We start from the raw sequence: 16,257 nt of genomic DNA on the forward strand, positions 1-16,257 counted from the left end.
AGAGATGAACAGACTCATTCCTTCCAAGGTGATACGTTAAGAAGGATTAAAAGATGTATTGAATGTGGAAGTTGAGCTTTCTTTGTAGCAATGTTTTGTAAATGTCATAATGACTTTGAACTATGAGTACTTAGTTTGTGCACAGAGCATTTTAAGAACAGATTATAATGACATGAAAACCATTAAACTGCATTAATTGAATTCTTAAGCTTGAATATAAAGTAGAACTATGACTATACATGTGCTAGGAGAGGAATTACACACACAAAATGTGTCAATATTGTGTTCATTTCAGTACCATTTCTATTGCTGCAGTGTACCTAGGAATCTTTCTCTCTTTTTTCAGCTTCATGCTCCTCTCTGATTACAGCATAGCAGACTTGTTTAAATAATTTCCTATGGCCATGGGAGAACAATTTCTATAAATGCTCAGAATGATTGGAACATTCATTTTTTCCCCCTGTCCCATCCAGAATTTCCAAATCTCTGAAAGTATCAATTTTTATTTCATTGAACTTAAGAATATTTCTACCTTTTATATTACTTAATCGGTACATATTTATGTATGTATATTTATAAATATTTATTTATGTTTATGTAGGTATACATTGCTTGATTCCAAAATTACTCTAGGAAGACTTCTGTAGTGTTTGACTGGGACTTCAAATTTGTTTTCTGTTTGTTTTCATTTAGTTTTAATCCTAACCCTTTGCAAAGACACACATTCTGGACGATTGTTATAGGAGGGACCTTCACATGGACCAGCGTCTATGGAGTCAACCAATCCCAAGTGCAGAGATATATTTCCTGTAAAAACAGATTCCAGGCAAAAATGTAAGACAAACTATGGTATATGAATCATCAATAACTATCAGTTGTCTTTATGGAAACTCTTTCAAAAGTCAAGCTTTGCCCAAGTTTAAGTCTTTTGTGTCATGAAATTCTAAGAGATAAATGATATACTACAAAAGGATCACATAGAACAAAGTGGCATTGTATGTTTTAAATCAGATATTTAAAAGTATTTATATCAATTATTAAGTAAAACAAATCTTATCAAATAAATAGGCATTTATTGTGCATCTGTTTGTATGAGGAACTGTAGAGAATAAAAAATGATAAATGTATGACTCTTGTCATGAAGGAACTTAGCATCAAATTAGGAAAATATATGCAAGTATGTGAAAAGTAAACTAACACTAGAGGTATAACAGTTCTGTAAAACAGTATAACAATATAGAGGAAATGTTCTAGAGCATTATATTGCCAGATGTGCTGGTGCATTTTATTTTCAGACACAGTCGTGGGTTTATAACCTTGTTCTAATACTTCTACTTGAGTGATTTGGCGTGAGTCACTTAGACTCTCCGAGCTTCAGTTTCTAAACTTGTAAAATGAGCATAAGATATCACACAACTCATGGAGGTATTATAAAATACTGTGTTTGGCACGCATGTGGTAGGGATTCAGTAAATGTGAATTCCTTTTTCCACCTCAAATCGTGGGATGTGAAGGCAGGGTATAAGTGAGAGATTCCTGTCAAGCAGGCAGGTCCTGAAGAATGACCACATGTGGGCAGGTGAAGAAGTGTGGGAGAGCATTCTGGGTAGGCAGAGTGATTTGGGCAAAGCACAGAGGTGGGAAGAACAGCATGGTCAGGGGACTTTCCAGCCCATCTTGGCTTCAGCAAAGAGTATGAACAGTGGTTGGTTCTTTGTCAGGAGGCCTCAGATAAGCTTGGTGACTAGCGCTTTTCATGCTGATATATCAGGCTATGCATTTAGGGGCTATAAAACTCTTAAGTAGCTTGATTAAGAGTAACAAGGGGGTTGGAGTAGGAGGAGTGGCAGTTCTGTTGCTATTCAAAGGGGAATGTGAGAAATATACGAGGTCATGTGTCAATATATGAGAGTAAATTGGTTTAGACATTATCTGTCTTTGGTAAATTCCACAATGAAAAATCTATATGAATATGAATATGATAACTGGATATGGAATCCCCCAAAAGTGAGCTTAGGAGTTCTGCTACTTTAAGACACTTTAAAGGAATATAATTTATATATCCATTAATCCATCTACATTAGCACTGATGCCTCTCCCAAAGTAAGTGTGCACATGCTCTTCTTTGGGAACACGCTTCTTTGAGAACATGGAGCTCAAAAAGCCAATTTTACAACTGAAAGAACAGCATTAGAGCTTTCTTAGTAAGAAACAATTTCCTTCAGAACAGTCCAATGTGTCTCTTTAACAAGAGCTCAGGGGGACCATTTCCTCCCACTTTTTAACATTGGCTCCATGGGAAGAATGAGTCCCAGCCAAAAAGTCAAGACCTACTGACATTGATTGACTGGGTACAATATCAGATCTACATGAATGGCATTAAAGTAAAATAAAACAATATAATCAAGTGTTAACTCATATATAAGTGAGGTGTGGTGACTGAGAAAGTGTCTGGGTATATTTTCTGATGATTTGGAGATGAGATATAGTTCTAGTACTTTTAGACAATAACAAAACACGTGGTGAATGTAGTCAGTCGAGGAAAAAGGCGAGCAATCTGTTGTGGGACCTGCTGCAAGGTAGCTTCTCCCGGAAGCAGACTCTGAGATGGAGGTTAGCATGCCAGAGTCTACTAGGGCATCACCACTGGAACAGAGAAGGAAGGGAAGGAAGAAGGATTGGCCAGAGGGAGAAGTTGGACTGTAATGCAGTCTCAACAGAGGCCTCAAGGGGAGCCCCGGGGCTGGGATGACCCTTCAGACTGTCCCAAGTTGGCCTGAGGGGACTTAGTCTTTAAACCTCTGAATCCAGTTGTCATTTTATGCAAAATGACATACCTGGGGAAGGAGGTATGAGTTGGTGGGTGTGGGGAGACCTCTCTTCAGCCTAGGGCAACTTATCAGCGTCCACTACAGCACCCCCGGGGGGAAAATGTAGCCACCCTAGTGGGAGAAATATTTACTATCAACTGATGATTAAGACATAGCATTCAATGATATTAACACTAATAATATCAATACCAATTAACAAGTGTTTATTACATGCCGTGGTACTATATGATATATACTATTTTATTTAGTTTCACTTATAACTCGGTGAGGTAGGCATTGTTATTTCTAGCTGTAAATGAAGAAACTGAGAGGCAGAGAGGTTAAATTACTTGCCCAAGGTCACATATGGTAGGGAGAGCTAAGATTTATGCTCAGGACTGACTCCAGTGCTATTATGTAAACCTTTACACTCTACTGGAGCACACACCATTAATTAAAATGCTGAACATTGTTTTGGAAGATACCTGTCCAAGGAATGCAGGTTTGCCTTTCCTGTATTTAATGGATGGCATCACAAACCACATTTAAACAAGCCTGACGAGTTGCTATGTAAAGGCTAACAGTGTTTAGCAGTTTATAATTGCATCACTTTTAAAGGTAAAATGAGTAATAGTCACTGCCCTGTTGACTATTAAAATCTCTATTTCGTGACAAGACGTCCTGAAGGACTGTAACTAGACACCCCTATAAAGATAATAATGCCCATGGAACTCTGACCAGGAGGATTCATTCATTCAATGGCAAAATCCCATCTATTCCAAGTATTAACAAATACATCATAAACAGAAGGTTAGACCAGAATAAAATCCGTAGCATTCTCGAGAACCAAAAGAGAATGCACATCTATTGAGTATAATCATGAAAGTCTCTTCTATTTATGTAACAATTTTCCTCATCTTTGAGATGGAAATTAAAATTGTCATTTGCTGGTTTGTTTTCCCTTCTTTAGGTCTCTCTACATCAATCTTGTGGCACTCTGGTTGATCCTGACCTGCACAGTGCTATGTGGGCTCGCCCTGTATTCCAGATACCGTGACTGTGATCCTTGGACAGCCAAGAAAGTGTCTGCACCAGACCAGGTCCAGTACCGTGTGTTTCTTACACATGCAAGAATGACATTCAGAAAGCTTGTTGGCTGGGAGGAAAGAATGTTCATGTTCTTGTAAAGTAAGAGCAAATAGGCACAATATAATCATCTTTAGCTTCTATACAGCATTTGGAAAAAATTTATTTTAGCAGCTATAGCAAAAATGAAGACTGCTACATCCAATAACAATATTGAAATGCGTGGCAAAGTTTCAAGGTAGGTGTTAAATGGAAACAGCTCAAGGCTGGGAGTAGAAATATGAACACAGTTTAAAAAAAGCCCCAAACTATGTACAAACTGTGGTACCGTGGAACATTTTGTGGGTTTAGATTGTTCATTGATAAGCAGTTTACCTTCCAGTTGGTTTTTTTTTTTTTAATTTATTTGGCTGCGCAGGTTTTAGTTGCGGCACACGGGATCTTCGTTGCCGTGTGCGGGTTCTTTTTTAGTTGCAGCATGCGGGATCCAGTTCCCTGATGAGGGGTCAAACCAGTGCCCTCTGCATTGGGACCTCTGAGTCTTAACCACTGGACCACCAGGGAAGTCCCACCTTCCAGTTTTTAAATGATATGGAAATGGATCTAAAAGTGAACATTTATTGAGCACCAGCTGTGTGATGAGGTTCTGTGCCAAGAGCTTTGCATGCTTTATTTCTTTCAGTTCTTACAACCCTATAATTCTAATTTTATAGACAAGGAAATGAATCTCAGAGAGGTTGTATAATTTGCCCAAGGTCACATAGTTAATGAATAAGAACAGCTGCAAGCACTCATCAAATACCATGGGCCAGGCACGATTATAAATGCTTTATATAAACTTTAACTTTTAATCCTCACAGAAACAGTGCCGTGATGATCTCCCTTTCAAAAATAAGGAAACTGAGGCACAGAGAGCTTAAATAACCAGCTGGTAAACTGGAGCCAGGATTCAAACCCAGGCAGGCTGCCACCAGTGTCCTAACTTTGAACCTCTATGCCATAGACCATCTTTCAGAAAGCGTAGCTAGAATCCAAACCCAGGACTGCTGGAGTCGATTGTAAATCAAGTGCCCAGGGGACTTATTAGAATGATGACACGTTGAACTTTATGTTGGTGTAAATGCATAACATACTCCCAGAAAAATGCAACTTTGTGGGGTTAGGAAATGAGAGCATCCTTGATCTGTGTATCTCAACCCTACCTTAATCTTTGCCCTCCTGTTGATAAACAGATCTTTCTATTTCTTCAGAGAATCCAAGAATCGTATTTACTCTGAAGTTGGAGGCACTATTCCATTTTATTTTCTTTAGTCAAGAATATTTCGTGATTTTTGTCAATCGTTATTATCTGTGAAGACCATAGGGACTAAATTTTTTTTCTAATATGGCTTCCCCTTCCCCTGGGCCAAAAAAATCCAAAAAAAACCCCCCAAAAAACAAGAAAAAAATTTTTTTAAACCTACAGCTTCCTAACCTTGAGACCAACTTGTCATAGATTGTACACAGGGGGTGTCTTGCATGCATGCATTTATCATTCAGAGAGCATGTGATAAATTTTTGAAAAAGAAAGAGATTTTCTCTGAATTATTCCACTAGTGTGTTGATTATTAACCAGTTAATTCAATTGACATTTTCCTGGGGTTACAATGGAAGTAAGGCAGTCAGTAGAAGATCAGGTCAAAAGCTTAACCCAAGAGAGCAAAGATATGTTTCTGCTACACTCTTCTGTAGCTCACCCTGAGGAAGCCATGACCTGAATGACCTGAATGACCTGAGGGGTCATTCAGAATCTAAAATATAAGGCCGAAGATTTTTGAGAAAGTTGACGATAGGGTAGAGAATTTTAGATATCGTTTTAATACTAACGATGGAAACTTAACTTTGGCTTATGTATAGAATATTTCTTGAAGTTAAACTTGTAAGATGTCTTGGAAAAATGGGTGTTGAACTCACATAGAGAGAAGCATTATTCTCTTTTTCTGAGAATAAAGAATTAATAAGCTTTAGTTGTTAAATGAGATCAAAGAGGCTGATGAGAATGGGCATAGCATCCACTGTGTACTATTGGGAGAAGGAATCAATGATGTTTCAATGAAATGAGAGGGCATTTTTCTAGAAAATTATCCTCTTAGGACTCTTTTGATTGAAAAACCAGTTTTGCCGAAAGACTGCCACATAACACAATGCTGAAGGCATACACCTTCCCATCCTTATTTAATACTTATTTTTTAAGAGGTAACTTATCAAAAAGCAAGTATTAGGAATGTTTTTTTTTTTAAAGAAACAAGTTGAGGAATTTTGTGAGGTTACTCTCCACTCATCACTGTGTCTCATACAACAGTTGATCCTTGAAAAACATGGGGGTTAGGGGTAGCGACTGTCTGCACAACAGAAACCTACGCATAATTTTTGACTCCCCTAAAACTTAACTACTAATAGCCTACTGTTGACCAGAAGCCTTACCGATAACATAAACAGTTGATTGACACATATTTTTTATGTTATATGGATTATATATGGTATTCTTACAATAAAGTAAGCCAGAGAAAAGAAAGTGTTATTAAGAAAATTATGAAGACAAGAAGATACGTTTACAGTACTGTACTGATTGATACCATAAGTTTACCTTGTCTGTTTACAAGATGAATCGTCTGTCAGTACCTACATCAATGTTGTCTTATGTGATACAAAACACTGCAGATGTTATACTTATTACTAGCACAGGATGTCAAAAATGAAAGATAATGTGCAAAAGAAATTCATATTCATTTACAGGTATAACAAGTCATGCATTGATAAAGAAGCAGCAATACGATTGCTTTATTATAGCCTAGTGTAATTGATACGATTGCTTTGTGGTAGCCTCGCCTATATGGTAATAAATGAATCATTATAAAGTTTGGATGGCATACAGTATTACAGTCATATTGATAATACAGCATTGGAAATTCTTTTTTTAAATCACCTGTGATCATCGGTTGATGCACAGTTTCTCCAATTATGAGAGAGGCATACTGTGTAGTATAATATTATTATATAAATATAATTCTTAGAAAGCAAAGTTATAAAACAGTAAAAAAAACCTAACATTATTTTTATATTAAATGTCACTCACCTCATGCCTATGTAAGGGTAGGCTATCCTTGCAGAGATACTATGTAATACAAATCTTGCATACGATGTTCTACACGTACATTTTTCTGTATTTATTGAAAAAAATCAACATTTACGTGGACCCACACAGTTCAAACTTGTGTTGTTCAAGGGTCAACTGCATATGCAGCTATAATTACATTTTCAATCCTGAACAGTGATTGAAGTTCACAAATATAACCTTGAGTCATCAAGTAAAGTTAAATTAAGTGAATTCTTCTTACTTAAGCACAGAGGTATGTAAAATATTTCCTTTAAATTGATTTATTGTTCCAAAGAATGAGAACAGCTACCTATTACTGAGCCTATTCTGTGTACTATACTAAGAACTTACACAGATTATCTAATTTAACTTCTATAGCAACTCTGTGAGGTTAGGATTATTATTCCTATTTTACAGATGGGGAAACTGAGGCTCAGAGAAATTAAATAACAAAAGCCACATCTGTCTGAATCCAGAGCCTGTACCCTTAACTACTGCGCTATTCTTTTCTTTAAGTGTTAGCAGGTAAAGAGTTTAATTTTATATATTTGGACATTTCAGTTATGTGGAATAGCTTCCTTCAGTTCTTGAAGAAGAACAAGATAAATGAGGTGTGAATTAATTTCATTTCATAGCAAATAGTACTCAAGAGTAAATTTTGGAATTTTTCAGCTCATGCCTTATTTGGCACTGGACATTCTGCAAGATTATCCGGGACTTCCTGGACTTTTTGTGGCCTGTGCTTACAGTGGAACATTAAGGTATGAACTATGACTCTAATAATATAAGGTTTCCCTTTTGGGATCTTTCTTTTGTTATTGGATATTTGCGGGGGATAAAGCTGAATTCTGGACATGAGCACAAATGGCCCTCATATAGGTAATGTACTCCATGTCTTCTCTCTGTTGGTCCAACTCTTCTCTCTAGGGGCTGGATATTGTCATCAGTCTCTTTTGTTTTTTTAATTAATTAATTAATCAGTTAATTTTTGGCTGCGTTGGGTCTTCGTTGCAGTGCGCAGGCTATAGGCCCTCAAGCCTAAATCAACTATACTTCAATAAAAAAAATTTTTTTTAAGTAATGTAGTAGAAATCTGGTTATATTTCAGAAGTGACAATATGTTTTCCCTTTTCTTTTACCTTATTAAAGTGTTATTAAAGTTTAAACATTATTAATCAAAATTGTGATTTTCCCTTACAGCACAGTGTCCTCCAGTATTAATGCCTTAGCAGCAGTAACTCTGGAAGACCTAGTAAAATCTCGCTTCCAATCTCTCTCAGAAAGGTCTCTCTCTTGGATTTCCCAAGGAATGAGTAAGTTTTTGTTTCACAATTCCATTTGAGCTCTGGGAGATGATTTTTAGAAATACCAGAAATTCTTTTCCATGGAAAATATAGAGTAAGTGAGTGTGAGCGTATATACACCCACATGCATGTGACTTAATGCAGTCATGGCCAAATTTGCAATCAAGATTCGAGACATACTTCAAACAATTGTGAGGCCACCACAAAGAACCATTGCCAGGGGCTTCCCTGGTGGCGCGCTGGTTGAGAGTCCGCCTGTCGATGCAGGGGACACGGGTTCGTGCTCTGGTCCGGGAAGATCCCACATGCCGCAGAGCGGCTGGGCTCGTGACCCATGGCCGCTGAGCCTGCGCGTCCGGAGCCTGTGCTCCGCAACGGGAGAGGCCACAACAGTGAGGCCCGCGTACCGCAAAAAAAAAAAAAAAAAAAAAAAAAATTGCCAGGGGTGCCATTTGGCTAGCCATTCTTGCTATCCCACATCTATGTTAAAAATTCTTAGCCACAGTTAAAAATTTAACCCTTTACCATCTAAAACTTAGACCCCAGTTTTAAGAAATATTCTTAGTTTGGAACCAAGAGCCATGCTTTTTCTGTATTACCTAAGAGGGCACTGCCAGTTTAAGATATAGTCCGTGTGTATGGATTGAAGATAAAGGAACAGAGCATTATGAATTTTTACTGGTCTTGATTGTCTGTTCTCTCTGCACATGTAGACTGTCCAGAAGATAATCAATAAAATTGTCCAATTAACTCCTTCATTTAATATGAATGCTTAAATTCATAGATTATAGGACCTTATTAGGGGTTAAGTATCATATTGAATGGAAAGGTCTTTAACCTTAGTTCCCAGATATCCCAGCTGTAATAGCTGACTCAAAAAAATCTGGCTAGTGTACTTCCTTCTTCATTTTCAAACCTTGGGTATACATGTTTTGGGATGAATGACTAACGAACTTATTATTTTAAAAAGAATCTTTAACCTCAATAGCACTAATAGACTGTCAAAGACATAGTAAATAATATTCTGTTTTAAAGCATAGTTCTATATATAATTGCCATGACTGTAGCCTGGAATAAGTACTTAATTTATATTCTTCAGTGTCCCCTAAATTTAACTAGCATTGCATCATTTTATTATGTACCTGATTTTAATCCTGGAGTGTAATTTCAGAATGATACAATGTTTCCTAAAGGGTATTTAGATGGGTTCATTACGGGATTGTTGAAGCTGTGTGGTTTAGTAGAACGAATAGAAGTTTTTGTTTGTTTGTTTGCTTGTTTTTTGCGGTACGCGGGCCTCTCACTGCTGTGGCCTCTCCCGCTGCGGAGCAACAGGCTCCGGACGCGCAGCCTCAGCGGCCATGGCTCACGGGCCCAGCCGCTCCGCGGCATGTGGGATCCTACCGGACCGGGGCACGAACCCGTGTCCCCTGCATCGGCAGGCGGACTCTCAACCACTGCGCCACCAGGGAAGCCCCGAATAGAAGCTTTTGAAGCTGGACAGACTCAGTCTTGTTTCACCAGTTAACTAGCTGTTAGCCTTGAGCAAACCCATCTGAGCCTCTGTTTCTTTATATGGAAAATGAGAACAAAAAATATTCACTTTGCAGGTACTATGAGGTTTAGAGATAATCCATGTAAAACAAGAGCCACTAACTGGTACTCAGGAATGATGTTGATTAATAACAAATCAGCTCCGCTAGTGTAGATGAGGCTTTCATTCATTTTGGAAGGTTGTATATAGTCATTATCTTGAGGTATATACAGTAAGGACATCATAGAGAAGAACACGGCAAATGACTTGAATGTTTCCGATAACTTTGAGCACAAAAAACCCACAATGGTGACTATTCATGAGCTGCCAAATAGAGAGGAATTTAGCTAAATATGTTGGAAATACTGTTTAGAATAGAGTTTGGAGGCATGAAAAATCATTGCAACCAAAGCACTTTGAAAAAATTAATGTAAGTTATTCAGGTGCAGTAAGATTATTTACTCACTATGCTTAACAAAGGTGTGAGTGCTTGTGTTAAGATAGAAATAACATAAGGAATGCACTAATATTTTGATGAACACATTTCTCATTCATTTTATTTTTTGTATTTTGAAGATTATGTGTGGGAAATTATATTAACAGATTTCAGGTGATTTTTGCTGAATGGAAGTCTTTAAAAATAAGAATAGGGGGTGGGTTTAATAAAAAAAATTTTTTTTCCCATAGTAATTTTAAAAGCAAAATGTATACTTGGAGAAAATCTGGAAAATACTGAAAGCCAAAAGAGAAAAAAAAAATCCCTTAAGCTGACCACTGACGTTGGCTTGAGAATTTGTATAAAGTTTCAGGAAAATAGTTTGGTAGAAGGGGGAATATAATACTTGTCCTGAAACTGCCTTTCTTTGCTAGCCTAACAGGAAAGGTTTGTGGATGTTGATGGAGATTATGCGAAGGTTAAAGGTCCTAAAACACTCTTTGATGTGGATTGCTACTTCCCAGGAGAAATGAACACTTAAATTCGGAAGACTTTCTGAAGTTTATTACTCCCTTCCCCCATCATGTTATACAGAGCAGAGCTGAATTGCGTCCTATTTCTGGCAAACTGAAAACAGACACCTGAGCCTTCCTTTTTTTTTTTTTTAACATCTTTATTGGAGTATAATTGCTATAAAATGGTGTGTTAGTTTCTGTTTTACGACAAAGTAAATCAGCTATACATACACATATATCCCCATATCGCCTCCCTCTTGTGTCTCCCTCCCACCCTCCCTATTCCACCCCTCTAGGTGGTCACAAAGCACTGAGCTGATCTCCCTGTGCTATGCGGCTGCTTCCCACTAGCTATCTATTTTACGTTTGGTAGTGTATATATGTTCATGCCACTCTCTCACTTCGTCCTAGCTAACCCTTTCCCATCCCTATGTCCTCAAGTCCATTCTCTACGTCTGCGTCTTTATTCCTATCCTGCCCCTAGGTTCTTCAGAACCTTTTTTTTTTTTTAGATTCCATATATATGTGTTAGCATATGGTATTTGTTTTTCTCTTTCTGACTTACTTCACTCTGTATGACAGTTTCAAGGTCCATCCACCTCACTACAAATAACTCAATTTTGTTTCTTTTTATGGCTGAGTAATATTCCATTGTATATATGTGCCACATCTTCTTTATCCATTCATCTGTTGATGGACACTTAGGTTGCTTCCATGTCCTGGCTATTGTAAATAGAGCTGCAATGAACATTATGGTACATGAATCTTTTTGAGTTATGGTTTTCTCAGGATATATGCCCAGTAGGGGAATCGCTGGGTTGTATGGTAGTTCTATTTTTAGTTTTTTAAGGAACATTCATACTGTTCTCCATTGTGGCTGTATCAATTTACACTCCCACCAACAGTGCAAGAGTGTTCCCTTTTCTCCACACCCTCTCCAGCATTTATTGTTTGTAGATTTTTTGATGATGGCCATTCTGACTGGTGTGAGGTGATACCTAATTGTAGTTTTGATTTGCATTTCTCTAGTGATTACTGATGTTGAACATCCTTTCATGTGTTTGTTGGCAATCTGTATATCTTCTTTGGAGAAATGTCTATTTAGGTCTTCTGCCCATTTTTGGATTGGGTTGTTTGTTTTTTTGATATTGAGCTGCAGGAGCTGCTTGTAAATTTTGGAGATTAATCCTTTGTCAGTTGCTTCGTTTGCAAATATTTTCTCCCATTCTGAGGGTTGTCTTTTTGTCTTGTTTATGGTTTCCTTTGCTATGCAAAAGATTTTAAGTTTCATTAGGTCCCATTTGTTTATTTTTGTTTTTATTTCCCTTTCTCTAGGAGGTGGGTCAAAAAGGATCTTGCTGTGATTAATGTCATAGAGTGTTCTGCCTATGTTTTCCTCTAAGAGTTTTATAGTGTCTGGGCTTACATTTAGGTCTTTTATCCATTTTGAGTTTATTTTTGTGTGTGGTGTTAGGAAGTGTTCTAATTTCTTTCTTTTACATGTAGCTGTCCAGTTTTCCCAGCACCCTTATTGAAGAGAGGCTGTCTTTTCTCCATTGTATATTCTTGCCTCCTTTATCAAGGATAAAGTGACCATACGTGTGTGGGTTTATCTCTGGGCTTTCTATCCTGTTCCATTGATCTGTATTTCTGTTTTTGTGCCAGTACCACACTGTCTTGATTACTGTAGCTTTGTAGTATAGTCTGAAGTCAGGGTGCCTGATTCCTCCAGCTCCATTTTTCTTTCTCAAGATTGTTTTGGCTATTTGGGGTCTTTTGTGTTTCCATTCAAATTGTGAAAATTTTTGTTCTAGTTCTGTGAAAAATGCCAGTGGTAGTTTCATAGGGATTGCATTGAATCTGTAGATTGCTTTGGGTAGTAGAGTCATTTTCACAATGTTGATTCTTCCAAACCAAGAACATGATATATCTCTCCATCTGTTTGTATCATTAATTTCTTTCATCAGTGTCTTACAGTTTTCTGCATATAGGTCTTTTATCTCCTTTGGAAGGTTTATTCCTAGGTATTTTATTCTTTTTGTTGCACTGGTAAATGGGAGTGTTTCCTTAATTTCTCTTTCAGATTTTTCATCATTAGTGTATAGGAATGCAAGAGAATTCTGTGCCTTAATTTTGTATCCTGCTACTTTACCGAATTTATTGATTAGCTCTAGGAGTTTTCTGGTAGCATCTTTAGGATTCTCTATGTATAGTATCATGTCATCTGCAAACAGTGACAGCTTTACTTCTTCTTTTCCAATTTGGATTCCTTTTATTTCTTTTTCTTTTCTGTTTGCTGTGGCTAAACCTTGCTAAACTATGTTGAATAATAGGGGTGAGAGTGGGCAACCTTGTTTTGTTCCTTATCTTAGTGGAAATAGTTTCAGTATTTCACCATTGAGGACAATGTTGGCTGTGGGTTTGTCATATATGGCCTTTATTATGTTGAGGAAATTCCCTCTATGCCTACTTTCTGGAGGGTTTTTATCATAAATTGGTGTTGAATTTGATCAAAAACTTTTTCTGTATCTATTGAGATGATCATATGGTTTTTATCCTTCACTTTGTTAATATGGTGTATCACATTGATTGCTTTGCGTCTATAGAAGAATCCTTGCATTCCTAGCATAAATCCCAGTTGATCATGGTTTGTGATCCTTTTAATGTGCTGTTGGATTCCGTTTCCTACTCCTCAATACATTAGTGTATTGTTTACACAGCCTCCATTTGTTTGTATTTTTTACAGATTTTTTCCTGTAATTGACATCTAATCTCATAGCGTTGTGGTCGGAAAAGATACTTGATATGATTTCAATTTTCTTAAATTTACCAAGGCTTGATTTGTGACCCAAGATATCCATCCTGGAGAATGTTCCATGAGCTCTTGAGAAGAAAGTGTATTCTGTTGTTTTTGGATGGAATGTCCTATAAATATCAATTAAGTCCATCTTGTTTAATGTATCATTTAAAGCTTGTGTTTCCTTATTTATTTTCATTTTGGATGCTCTGTCCATTGGTGAAAGCATGGTGTTAAAGTCCCCTACTGTTATTGTGTTACAGTCGATTTCCCCTTTTATGGCTCTTAACATTCGCCTTATGGATTGAGGTGCTCCTATGTTGGGTGCATAAATATTTACAATTGTTATATCTTCTTCTTGGATTGATCCCTTGATCATTATGTAGTGTCCTTCTTTGTCTCTTCTAATAGTCTTTATTTTAAAGTCTATTTTGTCTGATATGAGAATTGCTACTCCAGCTTTCTTTTGATTTCCATTTGCATGGAATATCTTTTTCCATCCCTTCACTTTCAGTCCATATGTGTCCCTAAGTCTGAAGTGTATCTGTTGTAGACAGCATACATACGGGTCTTGTTCTTCTATCAATTCAGCCAGTCTATGTCTTTTTGCTGGAGCATTTAATCCATTTACATTTAAGGTAATTATCGATATGTATGTTCCCATTACCATTTTCTTAATTGTTTTGGGTTTGTTATTGTGGGTCTTTTCCTTCTCTTGTGTTTCCTGCCTAAAGAAGTTCCTTTAGCATTTGTTGTAAAGTTGGTTTGGTGGTGCTGAATTCTCGTAGCTTTTGCTTGGCTATAAAGGTTTTAATTTCTCCGACCAATCTGAATGAGATCCTTGCTATGTAGGGTAATCTTGGTTGTAGGTTTTTCCTTTCATCACTTTAAATATGTCCTGCCACTCCCTTCTGGCTTGCAGAGTTTCTGCTGAAAGATCAGCTATTAACCTTATGGGGATTCCCTTGTATGTTATTTGTTGCTTTTCCCTTGCTGCTTTTAATATTTTGTCTTTGTATTTAATTTTTGCTGGTTTGATTAATATGAGTCTTGGCATGTTTCTCCTTGGATTTATCCTATGTGGGATTCTGTGCGCTTCCTGGACTTGATTGACTATTTCCTTTCCCATAATAGGGAAGTTTTCAGCTATAATCTCTTCAAATATTTTCTCAGTCCCTTTTTTTTTTTCTCTTCTTCTTCTGGGACCCCTATAATTCAAACGTTGGTGTGTTTAATGTTGTCCCAGAGGTCTATCAGATTTTCCTCAGTTCTTTTCATTCTTTTTTCTTTATTCTGCTCTGTGGTAGTTATTTCTACTATTTTATCTTCCAGGTCACTTTTACATTTTTCTGCCTCTGTTATTCTTCTATTGATTCCTTCTAGAGAATTTTTAATTTCATTTATTGTGTTGTTCATCTTTGTTTGCTCTTTAGTTCTCCTAGGTCCTTGTTAAATGTCCCTTGTATTTTCTCCATTACTATCATTCCTCTGAATTCTTTTTCAGGTAGACTGCCTATTTCCTGTTCATTTGTTTGACTGGTGGGTTTTTACCTTGCTCCTTCATCTGGCATATTTCTCTGTCTCCTCATTTTGCTTAACTTACTGTGTTTGGGGTCTCCTTTAGTAGGCTGCAGGTTTTTAGTTCCTGTTTTTTTTGGTGTCTGCCCCCAGTGGGTAAGATTGATTCAGTGGGTTGTGTAGGCTTCCTGGTGGAGGGAACTGGTGCCTGTGTTCTGGTGGATGAAGCTGGATCTTGTCTTTCTGGTGGGCAGGACCACGTCAGTGGTGTGTTTTGGTATGTCTGTGAACTTATTATGATTTTAGGCAGCTTCTCTGCTAATAGGTGGGGTTGTGTTCCTTTCTTGCTAGTTGTTTGGCATGGGGTGTCCAGCACTGGAGCTTGCTGGTTGTTGAGTGGAGCTGGATCTTAGCATTGAGTCGGGGATCTCTGGGAGAGCTCCGGCTGATTGATATTAAATGGGGCCAGGAGGTGTCTGGTGGACCAATGTCCTGAACTCAGCCCTCCCACCTCAGAGGCTCAGGCCTGACAGCCGGCCAGAGCACCAAAACCCTGTCAGACACACGGCTCTGAGAAGCAATGGCATGCTGGCATGCAATCTGCGAAGGATGTAGGACATCAGTAGAACCGGTGATGTTCTAAGCCAGGCCAGAGGTTGGAAGACTTTTTTAGATTGCTGGTTTGTTGTAAAAGGATATAACTCAAAAACAGCCAGATGGAAGAGATGAATATGGCAAGATATGGGAAAGGGCATGGAGCATCCATGTCCTCTCTGAGCATACCACGTGTTCGCCAACCCAGAAGCTCCCTGAACCTTCCTTTACCAACAAATGTTTATGGAGGATTACATTAATAACACAATAGTTATTAGGTTTTAACTCTCTATAGTTAATTTTAGGAAATCTTTACCTATATAACCTAATGTAATTAATCCCGGGCCACAATATCAGTGTTTTCTTTCCTCTTTGCATACTAGTTCCCTTTCCTTTTTTAGCTGGCTCTGAGGTAGGTGGCCATTCTTTATTATAGTCATATTATGTACTTTGAATCAAGGTGTGATAGCTTATTCTATTGAGAATTCTAATTCTCTGAGTCTGGATTTTACAATGGCTTTTACATC

General features: G+C 37.6%; 1 protein-coding gene across 1 annotated transcript in view; it reads left to right on the forward strand.

Annotated features, from left to right (window-relative positions):
- SLC5A8 (solute carrier family 5 member 8) overlaps positions 1-16,257 on the forward strand; it is a 62,643-nt gene that overhangs the window by 19,655 nt on the left and 26,731 nt on the right. Inside the window, exons 6-9 of the mRNA XM_030856262.2 lie at positions 694-834; positions 3,781-3,910; positions 7,705-7,793; positions 8,233-8,345. Coding sequence (XP_030712122.1) covers positions 694-834; positions 3,781-3,910; positions 7,705-7,793; positions 8,233-8,345 — 473 coding nt within the window. The remainder of the gene's footprint in view (positions 1-693; positions 835-3,780; positions 3,911-7,704; positions 7,794-8,232; positions 8,346-16,257) is intronic.

Source organism: Globicephala melas, chromosome 10 (assembly GCF_963455315.2).
Source record: "Globicephala melas chromosome 10, mGloMel1.2, whole genome shotgun sequence".
In the NCBI taxonomy this organism is placed as follows: domain Eukaryota; kingdom Metazoa; phylum Chordata; class Mammalia; order Artiodactyla; family Delphinidae; genus Globicephala; species Globicephala melas.